This window comes from Schistocerca nitens, chromosome 2, assembly GCF_023898315.1.
Source record: "Schistocerca nitens isolate TAMUIC-IGC-003100 chromosome 2, iqSchNite1.1, whole genome shotgun sequence".
Classification (NCBI taxonomy): Eukaryota; Metazoa; Arthropoda; class Insecta; order Orthoptera; family Acrididae; genus Schistocerca; species Schistocerca nitens.
In genome coordinates this window covers 1,071,911,958-1,071,929,932 of record NC_064615.1, presented here as the reverse complement: position 1 = coordinate 1,071,929,932, position 17,975 = coordinate 1,071,911,958, and the positions used below count along the sequence as shown (strand labels likewise).

Here is a 17,975-nt window from a genome sequence, read left to right as displayed (position 1 = left end):
CTCAACTGCGGTGGTCATCAGTCCCCTAGAACTTAGAACTACTTAAACCTAACTAACATAAGGATATCACACACATCCATGCCCGAGGCAGGATTCGAACCTGCGACCGTAGCGGTCGCGCGGTTCCAGACTGTAGCGCCTAGGGCCGGCCGCGGTGGTCTCGCGGTTCTAGGCGCGCAGTCCGGAACCGTGCGACTGCTACGGTCGCAGGTTCGAATCCTGCCTCGGGCATGGATGTGTGTGATGTCCTTAGGTTGGTTAGGTTTAAGTAGTTCTAAGTTCTAGGGGACTGATGACCACAGCAGTTGAGTCCCATAGTGCTCAGAGCCATTTGAACCTTTTTTGTAGCGCCTAGAACCGCTCGGCCACACCGGCCGGCACTGAACAATAACTAACAGATATACAAAGATGTAACTTCCGGCAGTTACACATTGAACACAGGCGTTTGCACAGATTCCAACCGCACTTCACTCCATCACAACGTTGGCGCACAATTACGAATTTTCCGGAATTTTTCGAACAGAAAGTTACACTTACCACTCTGCTGCACAGCTGAATCATATACCAGGTATCATAGCTATGTTATGATGGCACCAGTATAGAGTGCTAATAAAGTAAGAGGCAATATTATACACGGTGTAGAAGATAATTGAGGGGCTGAGAGTGCACGTGGTTCAAGTGCTTGCCGAAGCAAACGCCAAAGTTAAATGGTGTTACCATCGAAACGCAAGATATTTTTTTCATAACAGTCAGTTAATCTGTCTATAGTTCTTGTGCAGTTAGAGAATGTAGTGACCCTAATACATGGGACACACTTGTACTTATACTCCTTGCGTCTTAAAACTTTTTACTGTGAAGCAGGTACAAGTAGAAACAAATTTTGCCTATTGTGGTATATTCTGAGGATTTTTTGGTAGGTCAGACTTCCAGTCCAATGGAATTACATTTACCTGGGAACCCTGTAACAACTTTCTTTCAAATGATCGCGCGGGAAATAGTACTTTTGGGAGGGGAGGGTCTCGGTCCTCGGTTCTTATTCGAGCTAGGAAGATGGGGCAATATGATTTTTGTTTGGCCTGGACAAGATCCCGATTGTGGCCATTCGAACAGCTGTCTTGTTTGGTTGATTGATTTTGGGGAGGGAACCAAACAGGGACGTCCTCTGTTCCACTGGAGTACGAGGAAGGAAACCGGCGATCCCTTTCAAAGGAACCATTCCGGCATTTGCTTGAAGCGATTGAGCGAAATTTCGAGAAACCTATCACGATGGCCGGACACGAGTTTGAACAGTCGTCCTACCGAATGCGAGTCCAGTGTGCTAACCACTGCGCCACCTCACTCGGTGCCGCTGTCTTACTGTAGCTATGTTACAGTATGTAAGTAGGCTGTTTAGGTTTTTATGTTGGTAACGCCACGTAGCGCTCTGTATGAAAATCACTGACTGTGCTGTGTGCAGTCTGTGGCTGGTTTGCATTGTTGGAATTTTTGCTATTGTAGTGTTTGGCAGTTGGATGTGAACAGCGCGTAGCGTTGCGCAGTTGGAGGTGAGCCGCCAGCAGTGGTGGATGTGGGGAGAGAGATGGCAGAATTTTGAGAGCGGACGATCTGGACGTGTGTCCATCAGAAAGAGTAAATTTGTAATACTGTATATCATGAACCGAGATATATATATGATGACTTTTGAACACTATTAATGTAAATACATTGTTTGTTCTCTATCAAAATCTTTCATTTGCTAACTGTGCGTATCAGTAGTTAGTGCCTTCAGTAGTTAGAATCTTTAATTTAGCTGGCAGTATTGGCGCTCGCTGTATTGCAGTAGTTCGAGTAACGAAGATTTTTGTGAGGTAAGTGATTCATGAAAGGTATAGGTTACTGTTAGTCAGGGCCATTCTTTTGTAGGGATTATTGAAAGTCAGAGTACGTTGCACTAAAAATATTGTGTGTCAGTGTAGTGTTGATCAGAATAAGAAAAAGAGAGAAATGTCTGAGTACGTTCAGTTCTGCTCAGCTGTTTGAAAATCAAATAACGTAAGAGGTTTATCAGCGCAGTAATTCATTAATTTTTCTAAGGGGATGTTTCAAGTATATTAAGCAAGGTTTGAACGACGAAGCAGAGCTAGTGCCTAGGCAAATTGTGCTCTTTTGAAGAAGATGTTAACTGGGCTGAAATCAATGCTCTTCAAATGACACCATTTGTAAGTGCACCGTTCGGATTTTACGTGCATAAACAGTCACCCTTATATAAGTCCGGACTAGACGAGACTGATGGTTTACATTTGATCTACCGGTGTATCGAAACGTTTTCACCGTTTGAAAAGAAAAAAAAAACTTGTCTCGTTTGGATTTTAAATGAAAAAAAACCTTTTTTCTGGGAGATTTTTGGAGTGTGGTACTTCTACGCTTTAAACTAGTACGAATCTGGTTAAATTTTGTGGTTTGGTAAATAAATAGATAAGCTGAAAACGAAAATGTTTTATTCCAATAATCTTCATATTCAATAATCTTTATCCGTCGTCGTGATACAATGCTTTAAAGTCACGCTAAACGTAACATACAAAAATCATTCTTTTGTGGACTGATTACGCGAAAACATTATAAAAAAAGTGGTTCGAATTTCTCTGAGCAATATGGGAGTGAATATTTGAGGTCATCAGTCCCCTAGAACTACTTAAACCTAACTAACCCAAGGACATCACACAGACCCATGCCCGAAGCAGGATTCGAACCTGCGACCATAGCAGTCGCGTGGTTCCGGACTGGAAACACTATAAAATGCATTCTTACAATAAAATGGAAAATTTGCTCAAAAATCTAGCTTCATTCGGATTTTACCTGCAAAAATCACCGCTTTGTTTTTGTACACGCGCCACTTATATGATTCAGACTTTTGCAAATCTTTTAAAATTTTGTAGGAAGATAGGCAAATACATGTAATTAATGGTCGTCCTGTTTGTTTGTGAGAGTTTTATCCATTTCCACTGTATAAACACAATAGTTCGATTGACAATAGAAAAAACTTATACCAGATCAGTCTTTGCCCAAGTCAACAAAAATCTACATCGCTGGCCAAGCTACAGTGATCTAATGTCATAATAATGATAAAGTAAAATATAGGAACAAAAATGAAAAATGCCCCATCATAGAACAAAAAAGAGGATACGTCCTGGACAGAGTTAGGAATGTAAAAGAAGAGAACTAGCTTCTCAACTTGTCTGGCCACCACAAAGAAATTAAAAGACTACAATTAGGCGGTCATCGTTTGGGATCCCAGCCATGTTCGATTCTCCAAGATGAGCTGGCGTCTCTGTATCATCTAATTCGGCTTCGAACGCGATCTCAAAGGACGTGTCTCAGTACCATTCGTTCTATGTAGACCAACGTGTGTGATCATCCCACCTGATTTTACTTCCTTCCTTGATAGTGTTGTTATGGCAGCATTCCATGAGGAAGTTTTGGCAGCTTTTCACCGCGATGAGTTATCTGACACTGTAGTTCGCTCTGCTTTCCGCATATCACCGGATTTGGATGGGCTTTCCAAAGAATTTTATGTTCGGTTTTGGCATCTGTTAGGAGATACTATAACATCTAAGCTCGGAAAAATTGTTTTAATTCCCAAAAGGATGGGACGTCTCTCCGTGGATGAGGATCCGACCGATAACGCTACCCAATTTTGATTATAAAATCATAGCGCGTGAGATAAATAGCTGCTTGTCGGTTTCGCCTGCTGGCATTGTCTCACATTATTATACACACATCAAAAAAGTTTTGCATCACCTCGGTGCCGAGAGTTGTGGAACATGTACAGAAAATTGGAATAGAGTTCAACATCATTTCACCCCTTTTTATTGCTCATGAAAACCACACATTGCATGTTGTACCACCATACAGCGAGACCTTCAGAGGTGTTGGTCCAGATTACTGTACATACCGGTAGCTCTAATACCTCTTGCATTGATGCAGGCCTGTATTCGTTGTGGCATACTATCCACAAGTTCATCAAGGCACTGTTGGTCCAGATTGTCCCACTCCTCAACGGCGATTCTGCGTAGATACCTCAGAGTGGTTGGTGGGTCGCGTCGTCCATAAACAGCCCTTTACAATCTATCCCAGGCATGTTCGATAGGGTTGATGTTTGGAGAACATGCTGGCCACTCTAGTCGAGCGATGTAGTTATCCCAAAGCAAGTCATTCGCAAGATGTGCACGATGGGGCGCGAATTGCCGTCCATGAAGGCGAATACCTCGCCCATATGCTGACGATATGTTGCACCATCGGTCGGAGGATGGCATTCACGTATCGTACAGCCGTTACAGCGCCTTCCATGACCACCAGCGGCGTACGTCGGCCCCCCAAAACATCAGGGGACCTCCATCTTGCTGCAATGTCGTGTCTAAGGCGTTTAGCCAGACGGGATTGCCTCCAAACACGTTTCTGACGATTGTCTGTTTGAAGGAATATGCGACACTCATCGGAGAAGGGAACGTGATGCCAATCCTGAGCGGTCCATTCGGTATGTTGTTTGGCCCATCTGTACCGCGCTGCATGGCGTCGTGGTGGCAAAGATGGACCTCGCCATGGCCATCGGGAGTGAAGTTGCGCATCATGCAGCCTATTGCACACATTTTGAGTCGTAACACGACGTCCTGTGGCTGCACGAAAAGCATCATTCAACATGTTGGCGTTGCTGTCAGGGTTCCTCTGAGCCATAATCCGTAGGTAGCGGTCATTGACAGCAGTAGTAGCCCTTGGGGGGCCTGAACGAGACATGTCATCGACAGTTCCTGTCTCTCTGTATCTCCTACATGTCCGAGCAACATCGCTTTCGTTCACTCCGAGACGTCTGGACACTTCCCTTGTTGAGAGCCCTTTCTGGTACAAAGTAACAATGCGGACGCGACCGAACCACGGTATCGACCGTCTAGGCATGGTTGAACTACAGACAACACGAGCCGTGTAACTCCTTCCTGGTCGAATGACTGGAACTGATAGGCTGTCAGAGCCCGTCGTGTGTCCGCAGCTCGTGGTCGTGCGGTAGCGTTCTCGCTTCCCGCGCACGGGTTCACGGGTTCGATTCCCGGCGGGGTCAGGGATTTTCTCTGCCTCGTGATGACTGGGTGTTGTGTGATGTCATTAGGTTAGTTAGGTTTAAGTAGTTCTAAGTTTTAGGGGACTGGTGACAATAGATGTTAAGTCCCGTAGTGCTCAGAGCCATTTCAACCATTTTTTGAGACCCCGTCGTCTAATAGGCGCTGCTCATGCGTGGTTGTTTACATCTTTGGGCGGGTTTAGTGACATCTCTGAACACTAAAAGGGACTGTGTCTGTGATACAATATCCACAGTCAACGTCTGTCTACAGGAGTTCTGGGGACAGGGATGATGCAAAACTGTTTTTTGTGCTTGTAGTTGTCTCCCGGGTCGCACTCCGTTGACTCCCGTTGTTGAATGTCGTGACCGTATCTCGATTGCTTCTAGTGTTCCTGAGTCGGAAGCTTTACTTTTTATTGATTTTAAACATGCGAATGTTGACAGCTGTCGGCCGAAGTGGCCGTGCGGTTAAAGGCGCTGCAGTCCGGAACCGCAAGGCCGCTACGGTCGCAGGTTCGAATCCTGCCTCGGGCATGGATGTTTGTGATGTCCTTAGGTTAGTTAGGTTTAACTAGTTCTAAGTTCTAGGGGACTAATGACCTCAGCAGTTGAGTCCCATAGTGCTCAGAGCCATTTGAACCATTTTTGTTGACAGCTGGTGGTTTTAATGATCTCCCTAAATCGGTATTCAGGTGTTTATTGACTTGAATGTTCGTCTTACTCCCCTCCCATAGAAGTGTGTCGAGGTGTCCTGCAGGGCAGTTCTCATTCGTGCTATATCCGGAATCTTTACTGCAGTCCATAGCTGCTCGACTGGGTGGCTGGTCGTTATTACGAGAAAGGTTCATCGGTCGCGTTTATGACGATGTCGTGGTGGTGTTTCTTCGTACTCTTGACGACATACCGATGCTCAGAGACGTGTTGGATGCATTTTGTCATTTACGGGAGCGCAGGTTAACAACCAGAAGTACCAGTTACTCTGTCTTGTGTGTATTTGAAGCGGTTGAGATTCCATGAGCTGTGGTGCTCTCCCGCCATCGATCGTTGGGTGCTACAGTTCATCGTCGTCCGATGAAAATGGTTGCATTAAACTGGAAGTGCATCCCTGGCAGGATTCAAGGAGCAATCTTTAAACACCAGCATCACTCCCTCTCGTTACTTCATAGGGTTCGGACCTTGGAAACCTACGTTTTGAGCATTTTCTTGCCCAAATTTTTTCCCTTCCTGCGATGCGAAAATCAAATTTTCGGGTGCGCTATGGGGTTATGGCGAGACGCTGGCTGATGGAGGTTTTTGGTTCCCTGATATTTGGGTCAAGGCTTCTGCTTTATTCCTTCGACGCACTGTTTTAACGTGTCCTCGCGTCCGCCAATCACTTATAGCTCGCCTTTTTGCCTGTCTCCGACCAGTGAGCTTAACCTCTCGAATTTGTTTTGGTTGTTGTTGTTGTGGTCTTCAGTCCTGAGACTGGTTTGATGCAGCTCTCCATGCTACTCTATCCTGTGCAAGCTTCTTCATCTCCCAGTACCTACTGAAACCTACATCCTTCTGAATCTGCTTAGTGTATTGATCTCTTGGTCTCCCTCTACGATTTTTACCCTCCACGCAGCCCTCCAATGCTAAATTTGTGATCCCTTGATGCCTCAAAACATGTCCTACCAACCGATCCCTTCTTCTTGTCAAGTTCTGCCACAAACTTCTCTTCTCCCCAATCCTATTCAATACCTCCTCATTAGTTACGTGATCTACCCACCTTATCTTCAGCATTCTTCTGTAGCACCACATTTCGAAAGCTTTTATTCTCTTCTTGTCCAAACTGGTTATCGTCCATGTTTCACTTCCATACATGGCTACACTCCATACAAATACTTTCAGAAACGACTTCCTGACACTTAAATCTATACTCGATGTTAACAAATTTCTCTTCTTCAGAAACGATTTCCTTGCCATTGCCAGTCTACATTTTATATCCTCTCTACTTCGACCATCATCAGTTATTTTGCTCCCCAAATAGCAAAACTACTTTACTACTTTAAGTGTCTCATTTCCTAATCTAATCCCCTCAGCATCACCCGATTTAATTTGACTACATTCCATTATCCTCGTTTTGCTTTTGTTGATGTTCATCTTATATCCTCCTTTCAAGACACTGTCCATTCCATTCAACTACTCTTCCAAGTCCTTTGCTGTCTCTGACAGAATTACAATGTCATCGGCGAACCTCAAAGTTTTTACTTCTTCTCCATGAATTTTAATACCTACTCCGAATTTTTCGTTTCCTTTACTGCTTGCTCAATATACAGATTCCCAGTAGGATCTCTATGTCAGACATCTGTTATGTCTCTGGACGTTTCCATACTTCCTCTGTGGAGACCCTATCGCCAGAGACAGATTGGAAGCCTGTTTGATCCAATGTCAGCCTGCCTGTTTTTCCGATGCAAGTGGCATCCTCATGATACCAAGTCGATCATAACCTTATTCCCACCAACGTTCGACTTTTTCGCATTGAGCTCAGTGAGATGGATCGATGCAATCATTTTCATGAAACGGATACATTATGTCATCCGTGGTCGCCTGCAGACGCAGACATTGGAGTTGGCTCTGCCGACAACTTATCTTTCTTGCCAGGACGACGGAAGCGGCAATCGCCAGTGAGATTCCTCTGTGTCCCGATTCAACTTTCTTTCCCTGAACGCAGAACAATACTGTTATGTGGCTTGTCCGGTATTATGTTCATTACGTGCCGGGGAGCGGGTATGACCCGGACCCTTGTATCTTTTCACCAGTATATGATTACGGCCCATTCGACATGGCAAAGGATGCACGCTATCATGAGCCTTTTGCGAATGTGCTGTACCTGGTATCTGATCACTAGGGAGTTGGATGAACTGCAGAAGCACTTTTCTGTTCGAATGTTTCGCTCTTGTCACCCTGTTTTTGGTACACTTGACAAACAAGCAAACAAACAAAAAGATAAAAACAGTTGTTGAGCTAACTGGTTTTCTTGGTATTGTCGTCATGGTCCCTTTTCAGGTTTATTGTTAGAGAGTTTATTTTATTTTTGTCACCTTAATGGTCTTGTTTTTTGTTTAATTTATAAAAATTAAATAAAAATTGTTGCAGGGCAAGAAGGAAATGATTTTTTTTGTGGCAGAAATCATGTAGCATTAAAAATCTGATGTGCTGACCACTTTTTATAATCGTTATTTTTTATTGAAAAATTGCAACTAGTTGCTCAAAAAGGAAAGAAATAACGATGCGTAGGATCACTACATTAATAGAGGGATGAGAGGGGGTTAAGGGGAAGGGTGAAGAGGCATCGTGACTAAGCCTCGGAATTCGACCCTTGCCCACCTTGTGTCCACCCAGCTCCAGCTCAAGCAGACTGTGTCCACGCTTTCCTGCTTTTTTCTTTAAAAAAAAGGTTCACCCTCACGGTCCTTATTACGACATTTTCGGCTCACAAAACAAAGCAGCTTGTAGGTTCCTTACCACTTAATATCCTTTTCAGTGGCCTTCCACTTCGATTCCAGTCTGCATTCTGCGAGTGAGGGAGCCTGTGCGGTGTGTGGGTAATAAAACACTCATATGCTGCCGCCTCAACCCATGAAGCTACAGTGACATTCCAAAGGTCATGATGGGTTCTTCGCTCGACATCAGGTGGGTTTTCTCGCATGGTCCGTTTCATCTCTGCCCATACGTTTTTAATAGGGTTTAGGGTGATGCAGAGGAAGGCCAATCGAGAAGAGATATCTCATTCTGTTCTGCAAACTACTACTGCACGATCGCTGACATGAGTGTGGGAGACTAGTCCTGGTGTACACAGTTACTCCCTCACGATGGAGCTGCCGCATTGGTGAGAACATACACTACTGCCCATTAAAACTGCTACACCACGAAGATGACGTGCTACAGACGCGAAATTTAACCGACAGGAAGAAGATTCTGTGATATGCAAATGATTAGCTTTTTAGAGCATTCACACAAGGTTGGCGCCGGTAGCGACACCTACAACGTGCTGACATGAGGAAAGTTTCCAATCGATTTCTCATACACCAACAGCAGTGGATCGGCGTTGGCTGGTGAAACGTTGTTGTGATGCCTCGTATAAGGACGAGAAATGCGTGCCGTCACGTTTCCGACTTTGATAAAGGTCGTATTGTAGCCTATCGCGATTGCGGTTTACCGCATCGCGACATTGCTGCTCGCGTTGGTCGAGATCCAATGAATGTTAGCAAAATATGGAATCGGTGAGTTCAGGAGGGAAATACGGAACGCCGTGCTGTATCCCAACGGCATCGTTATCACTAGCAGTCGAGATGAAAGGCATCTTATCGGCACGGCTGTAACGGATCGTGCAGCCACGTCTAGATCCCCGAGTCAACAGATTATGTTGTCTTGCAAACGTCCTCAACCATCTGCACGAACAGTTCGACGACGATTGCAGCAGCATGGACTATCAGCTGGGAGACCATGGCTGCGGTTACCCTTGACGCTGCATCACAGAGCGCCTGCGTTGGTGAACTCAACGACGAACCTGGGTGCACGAATTGCGAAACGTCATTTTTTCGGATGAATGCAGCTTCTGTTTACAGCATCATGATGGTGGCATCCGTGTTTGGCGACATCGCGATGAAGGCACATTGGAAACGTGTATTCCTCATCACCATACTGGCGTATCACCTGGCGAGATGGTATGCGGTGCCATTGGTTACACGTCTCGGTCACCTCTTTTTCGCATTGACGGCACTTTGAACAGTGGACGTTACATTTCAGATGTGTTACGACCCGTGCCTCTATCCTTCATTAGATCCCTGCGAAACCCTACATTTCAGCAGGATGATGCACGACCGCTTGTTGCAGGTCCTGTACAGGCCTTTCTGGATACAGAAAACGTTCGACTGCTGCCCTGGCCAGCACATTCTCCAGATCTCTCACCAATTGAAAACTTCTGTTCAATGGTGGCCGAGCAACTGGCTCGTCGCAATACGCCAGTCACTACTCTTGATGAACTGTGGTATCATGTTGAAGGTGCATGGGCAGCTGTACATGTACACGCCATCCAAGCTCTGTTTGACTCAATGCCCAGGCGTATCAAGGCCGTTATTACGGCCAGAGGTGGTTGTACTGGGTACTGAGTTCTCAGGATCTATGCACCCAAATTGCGTGAAAATGTAGTCACATGTCAGTTCTAGTATAATATATTTGTCCAATGAATACCCGTTTATCATCTGCATTTCTTCTTGGTGTAGGAATTTTAATGGCCAGTAGTGTACATATCGAGCAGTGATAGGGATTAATGCCTGACTTTCTGCGATAAACTGCGTGTCCTTGTGCTAGAGGCATCCAGTGTACTGAGGTGATCATTCATCCAAGTGCTAACCGGGCACAACGTTGCTTGACTTCAGTGGTCCGTCAAGGAACTGCGTTTCTAATGCTGTAAGACGTTTGTTACCTGCTACTGTGAAATGGTGACCCAGTAGCCGGGCGATCGTTTTAGACCTTTGTTAATCGGGACAGACCTTACGTGTTCACAGCAAACCAAGACTAACTTCAGATATCACGCTGAAACAACTTTATTTAAAATAACTACAATACAAATTTCACAGAAACACCTCTTGCCGACATCGTAAATGGTCGCGCTACTGAAAGTGAGCGGCTGTTGATGCCTCGCTGAACTCTAAGGTCTGAAGTCACTTCCAGTCGGTCGGATGACGATGTCGTACACCTGTAACATTACACAATTAGGCAGTTACATCCTCATTCTTCTAAATCTTGGAATTATGATAACGTCAATACTTGGCAAATATCTGCCTGCAAGATAACCTGAATAATTATACTACAGAATTTATCGCTCGCGTATTTTATTTGCGTTAATTCAGGACATTTCTGAATCAGGCACTCTGGTATCTCAAGTTCAGAGTAACTTAGCGAATGAAACAGAGTACATTAGGTTTTTCTGTTGGAGAAACTATGGCTCCAAATTCTTTTAACTATGAGCATTCAGGTTTTTCATATCCAACAGAGAATGTTGTATTCCTCAGTGAAGTTTTTCCATCTGTCAGGTGCTCGTCCAGGTTGCGTTGGGATTGGGTTGATTTGGGGGGAAGAGTCCAAACAGCGAGGTCATCTGTCTCATCAGATTAGGGAAGGATGGGGAAGGAAGTCGGCCGGGCCCTGGCAGAAGAACTATCCCAGCATTTGTCTGGAGCGTTTTAGGGAAATCACGGAAAACCTAAATCAAGATGGCCTGACGCGGGATTCAACGATCGTCCTTCCGAATACGAGTCCAGTGTGCTAGCCAGTGCGCCACCTCGCTCGGTCGTCCTGGTATTTTATCATCTCCAGGAATACAGAAATTGTGCCGTCCGCCAACAATCCTGGTGACTTGTTACTGGTGCCATCTGACCACTTCTGCTGGAACGAAAAATTACGGTTCCTAGGCGACGGTGCCTGTTGAACGGGTATTTAAGCGGTAGTAAAGGCCTTGAAGTGGAGAGTCGCCTGGACTAGGAAGAGCGAGTGCGGTGTAGGGACCTTGGCTGTCTGCGGCTTGCCGGCCGGGGTGGCCGAGTGGTTCTAGGCGCTACAGTCTGGAACCGTGCGATCGCTACGGTCGCAGGTTCAAATCCTGGCTCTGGCATGGATGTGTGTGATGTCTTTAGGTTAGTTAGAACTACTTAAACATAACTTCTGAGGTCATCAGTCCCCTAGAACGTAAGTCCCATAGTGCTCAGAGCCATTATTTTGTCTGCGGCTTGTTGATATCGGCAGTGTGACTGTTGATGTGAGGGGAGGGACAGTGTGTGTTGTCAGCCGGCCGGCCTGCGCTGTGGTCTCCTTTCTGTGAAATGGTATTGGGCAGTGCTTCATCAGGAAACCACAACTGGAGCGACATCTCTGCAGAATAGCGGACTGTAACGTTGAGTACCGTGATCTAGGGGTAGCGTCTTTGACTAGTAATCAAAACATCATCGGTCCCGCTACTACTTCAATTTTAAATAAAAATCATCAGTATTATTGACTGGAGACTTCCAGCATAAGAAGTCACCCTCATTTAGCCAATGGCCTTGTCAAAGAGGGCGGAGGAGCGGACAGACGTTCAGGGCACATTCTTGTCCTTGTGGTGGGAAACTGCCCCTAAAGGTGGCATGAGGATGCAGGAGGCAATGAAAACCACTGAATTAAATATACATAACATCTATCCACAAGACATGTTGCCTGTAACTGAAAAAGTGTGATGATGATCTCTCCATTGGCAAAAGAATCGAGGATAGTCCTCCATTCGGATCTTCAGGAGTTACCTGGCAAGGGGCAGGTGACCGTGAGAAGAACACCAACAGCAGCAGAAAATGGTATAACTGGAGTAGGATTCGTTATGAATCGAAGGTAGGGTAAAGATTGTGTTACTGTGGACAGTTGGTGATTGAACGTTTGTGCAAACACTTGCCCCATCATTGCCACAAACATTGAGATGAAATTTCGTGATAAAGCAGTAGAGACAGACAAACAGACAGACAGAGAAACACAGAGAGAGAGAGTCAGGCAGAGAGAGAGGGGAGGGGATCGAATGTAACAACTTGTCACTGTTCCACGGAAAATTATATAGTTTGAGGCAAGTTGAACCGAAACTATCATTGCCCCACCCCACAATATTTGGGGTTGTTGAGGAGGAAAATAGCCGTAATTTATTGCACTTTCAGAGCTAGTTATTACTATTCGAGAGGCAAGTTGTGGCTGAGTTAGCAAAAAATAAAGATACTGTGATTCAGCAACCCAAAACTGTAACAAGTTTTCAGCTGCCAATAAAGCTATGGTCTGGCACAAAAAGCCATAGGTAGATGAAGCCAGAAAGGTATACTTTTGCAAGAATCTACAAGTGGTCCTGCTGATAGAGGAAGAGTAGCTGCCGAGGCCTTAGATGGCAAGAAGTTATCTGCGTATATAGGTTTGATGATCACTGCCAGGGGTGTATGCGACTGAAAAGCAGCAGTACGAAATCAGACTGCAGCAATAGCAACCTCTATTATCATATAACCATGCCTGGCACTGGGCAACTTCCTTCGTCTAAGCGACGTGGATCGATGCCTTGACAGAATAGCAGTGGATCAAACCACTCTACAATCTTCCCATTTTCGTTATGTAGTTTCTGTCATAGAACATATCTCGAAGTTGTCAGCAGGTGGTGACAGCTATCAACTTGTGGAGAGTCATCTAGAAACTGCTACTAGACGCCAAGTTCGTTACACTGACTGCACCTAGCTCTGATGTCATCGGGAGTAAAATGGTGCCTTTTAGCTGCAGATTCTTCTGCTGCCTGACTTCTACTGACCTCAGCTGCCTATCTGGGAGTCTACAGTTCATGGCTGATAAAGACTAGCTGCCGAGCTGCCACTTGCCCTGTGCAAAACCATACTCCTAGTATAGGCTTGCACTGCAGGACACTACTATCGTATTTGGTGCAGATCCATGGCTCACATTTGGGCGCTCGAGTGCCTCCTGTGCAGAGCTGTGCATCTGCATCAGCCAACATAACTCACTGCTTTTTGGAGCTGAATGCCAGTCACCTACCCTCAGGGCCTGACACTGTGGTTCTTTATTCGCCAGAGTGCTAGCGACATGACTCCGCAGCATTGCCACTGCTACTGGCCTGCTGCGGCCTTTGAAGACCTCTCCCACCTGAGGTCAAGCACCCTGTCCATACTCCAGGGCTGATGTCAGCCCCCAGCTGCTGACTACACAAAACAGCATTAAAATTAGTCACCACACTGTGCCTTACACACTGTAAACATATTACTGAGAACCACACTGTGATTACAGCGGACATCCAAGTAGCTCCATGAATTTGATGCCGTAATAATGAACGTGCTGCGTCTTCACAACTATAGTACGTTAATAAATTGCAGCTGCTATACTGACCCATAGTGCTGCAACTGGCGTCAGAAGTGCCTGACTGTGGGGACTGGAAGAAGAAGTGGCCAAGTGGTTTGGGACGATGTCGACAGCCATCATAACAGTCACGACACTCACTCAACTGTGTTCTTTATGCTGTACATCCTCTTTGTTCTTTCGTGTTGTTTTTGTGTGGAAGTTAGATACCACAACGTCGGGCAGTTATGTTTTATGATTATATTTGTTAATATGGATGAGGATGTCGAGATGAGTCAGAGATCTATGCAGGTATGTGTCCAGTGACGTGTGTGGAATGTAATCTGTTGTGTCTTAGTGCTCTCTGAACTGGATCAGCCCCAGTGACATGTTCAGCACACTGCTGTTAAGTAATCATGCTAGTCAGTGTCATGAGTCGAGATGGCTGATGATTTGATGCATGGACTAAGAGTAATATTTTAGTAATATGGTTAGTTATACGCTTATTACTTCCATTTTGTTTTTTTTTTCTTTCTGCTGTTGTTTTTCTAGTGTGGGATAGAGACTTCACAATGACTGAGGCAAGAACGAAGGTTGTTACCAACAAGCTAGCTTTACAATCCTTATTCAAGTAAGTAGTTCAGTTTAGACCATGTAACACTGAACTGCATCAGCGAATAGATGCTGTAAGAGAGGAAAAGGTCTAGTGCAGTTTGATGGCTCCCACCTTAGATTAAATTAGCAGTGGATTATTTAAGACTTTTTCGGATAAGGCCGGGGAGAATATACTGGCATTTATAGATAACCTGTTGATAGCTGAGAAGCTGGAATTTCGGACAGATGAAGAGCTTTTCCAGATGACCAAGTTGCCCTTGAAAGAATAAGCCAAAGTTTAGGTTATTTACAATGAAGACGGAAGGAAAAGTCAGGAAAGGGCTGGTGCAGATTCTGAGTTCGTCAGCGTTATAGGAGCCGGAATGTCGGTTGATTAGGGTACAAAAGGGTAGTGAATAGACATTTTTGTTGGAGGTGGGCGCTCAGATGCCAATGGTGAGACTGGAAAAGTTACATCTTTCCCATTGTAGGTTATGTCGAGTGGGAGATGTACAATTGGTACGTTCGGCGATGTTAATATTTCATCATCAAGTTGGGGCAAAGTGATGCTGGGAAAGTATGTATCTATATGGGGAATATGTCCAATCTATGGTTATATTTCCTGTATAAGCATCATCCTGAAGTTGACCTTGAGCAATGCGTGGTAGAACTTGAGGGAACATGGTTCCATCTGGGAAAACTGTAGTCGATGAACCCCTGTCACTAGATTAATCTTTCATGAAGTGCAAACTGACTAAACTGAATGCAAAGTCACTAACGCTCAAATCACGTGGCAAAATACTACAAGGTAAGGGAAATTTCTTATGGTGTGTTTAGCAACATAACTGTCTGCAAATGTGTTGTGTAGTAGGATCATTGGAAGAAAACAATGAATTAGGATAGAGCATGAGGTTTTGTGCACAAGACTATTGTACACATGCAGCATACAGATGATAATTGTCGATGTCAAACTTATCCACACTGACAAACTTTCAGTAGTGACCATCAGAATGTTGTATTTTCGAATAAGATCTTCTTATGTTCTGCAGCCTGTCTCCTGAACCATCTCTAAAGACTTTGCCACGGTTGTATTGCTGACGTGTTGGATGAAGCACGCCGGCCGAAGTGGCCGTGCGGTTAAAGGCGCTGCAGTCTGGAACCGCAAGACCGCTACGGTCGCAGGTTCGAATCCTGCCTCGGGCATGGATGTTTGTGATGTCCTTAGGTTAGTTAGGTTTAACTAGTTCTAAGTTCTAGGGGACTAATGACCTCAGCAGTTGAGTCCCATAGTGCTCAGAGCCATTTGAACCAATTTGGATGAAGCAGGTGATGTTATCCACATAATCCTCGATGGAGTACAACCTGTAAGGCTCGCTAACTGCCCATAGAGCTCACTAAGTTTTGGACACTGCTTTACCTGGCAAGCGAATCCAGATTTGGAAGGGGTGACTATAGCGCAGGTCTTTGTAAAATCTAGAGTGGTCAAATTTTCTTTCCGAAGAGTAAAAGGAATACAGCAGGGTTAAAAATGCAGAGTACACTCACACTGGCAAAGGATGAAGAAGGCATTTACAAACATCCTTTTCTATGGAACTAGTCCAGCGTTCGCCTTATTCTATTTATAGGAATCACAAACAACAAAATTGTTGCATTTAGCGTGACTCCAATCTCATGCAAACTTCGAGTTCAGTGACATGAGCACTGCATCTTCAGCTCTATGTCTGCAACAATACTTTGAAAGAGAGCTTCACACATTTGCAGTGATCACCAGTTTTTCCAAGTGCTGTACCTATAAAGCTTACGTGGAAGTTTTACAAGTAATCTGTATCTATGGAGTAATCTGTGTGCAGTACACCAGCCTGTGTGCAAATCGTCTGTAAGACGATTGTCATATAAGACACTGGTGATGGAAGACGCTGAAGCCCATAAACTGTTATGGACTGTTAATTTAAACGTGTTGTTGCATTGATAGACGTTACGCACAAACAACGTTGAAACACACTAACTCGAACCATTAAATTACAGTCCTGATAATGAAGGAGATGAACCGTCATTAAAAGTTGAAAGCTGGCAGGTTTTGAGCCAGACAGTAAGCTCAATCCGTATTAGCCATAAAATTCTGTTCCACTCTCAAAGCAAGGGAGGATGCTGACGCACTGTTGGTGTCAGGACATATTTAAATATGGGTGGGTTCTTGATTATGAGTGTCAGTGATATAACTACCCATCCCGAATCAACGATTATTTGGTAAACTGGTGAGTGTATCTGAAACCTTGGGTACGCAAAACCTGTAATGAGCCGAGGGTAATGATCTGGCAGGTGTTCTCTACAGCCAGTTCTGTATTACCATAGATTCGGGGAGTGCTCCAGTGATTGCTGTGGAACGATACCGCACACTGATTCACTTTGTCAACTTTGTGACTGGGTGTGTTAAAGCAATGCCACAGACGTTAGGGAGGGGTCAACAACATGTGTGAGGTGCTCCAGAAAACCACGACTCCCACTTAGCAAAAGCTGCGCCTCACACTGAGGTCAGTATAGTGTAGAGCAAGTAAGATCTCTGCGCCAATTCGAGATTTCAGCTACAGCAGTCAACATCAACTACTCGTTTATCCGAGACTATGGAGTTTCAGATGAATTAGCAGAGTGTGATGCTTTGGCAGTCTATGACAGTTTAGAATCATGCAGTACTTCTGTAATAACGAAGTGTGTCAAACGTGTTGTATTAGTTAAGTTTATTGCATAATTGGATGTCACGTGTTTTAATACAATGAGCCTGCTCCCAGACAAATCAAAGAACCCACAGTTGTGGACCAAGCGAGGTGGCGCAGTGGTAGCACACTGGACTCGCATTCGGGAGGACGACGGTTCAATCCCGCGTCCGGCCAACCTGATTTAGGTTTTCCGTGATTTCCCTAAATCGCTCCAGGCAAATGCTGGGATGGTTCCTTTGAAAGGGCACGGCCGACTCCCTTCCTCCCCATCCTTCCCTAATCCGATGAGACCGATGACCTCGCTGTTTGGTCTCTTCCCCCCAACATCCAACCAACCAACCACACTGGACTCGTATTCGGGAGGACGACGGTTCAAACCCCCATACAGTCATCCTGATTTAGGTTTTCCGTGATTCAGGGAAATCACTTCAGGCAAATGCTGGGAGGGCTGGTTTGAAAGGGCATAGTCGACTTCCTTCCCTAATCCGATGGGACCGTTGACCTCGCTCTTTGGTTCAGGTGAAGGTACCAACCAACCAACCAACCAATGGTCGCCCGACGAAAGTACTTTTGCCTGGTCACAACAGAATGTAGCCTGTTTGGAGGAACAGGATGTTGGATTAATTGGTCAGACAGTGAAGATAGTGAAAACAACCTATAAAAGCTGCTCATCCCGAAAGTAAGGTGCATTCCGTTAAGGTAAATGTCCA

The 17,975-nt window shown here is 45.1% G+C and overlaps 1 protein-coding gene across 1 annotated transcript in view; it reads right to left on the bottom strand.

Annotated features, from left to right (window-relative positions):
• Nucleotides 1-10,649: 10,649 nt before the first annotated feature.
• LOC126234795 (farnesol dehydrogenase-like) overlaps nt 10,650-17,975 on the bottom strand; it is a 68,312-nt gene continuing 60,986 nt past the window's right edge. The window contains exon 6 of the mRNA XM_049943544.1: nt 10,650-10,817. Coding sequence (XP_049799501.1) covers nt 10,770-10,817 — 48 coding nt within the window. The 3' untranslated portion in view covers nt 10,650-10,769. The remainder of the gene's footprint in view (nt 10,818-17,975) is intronic.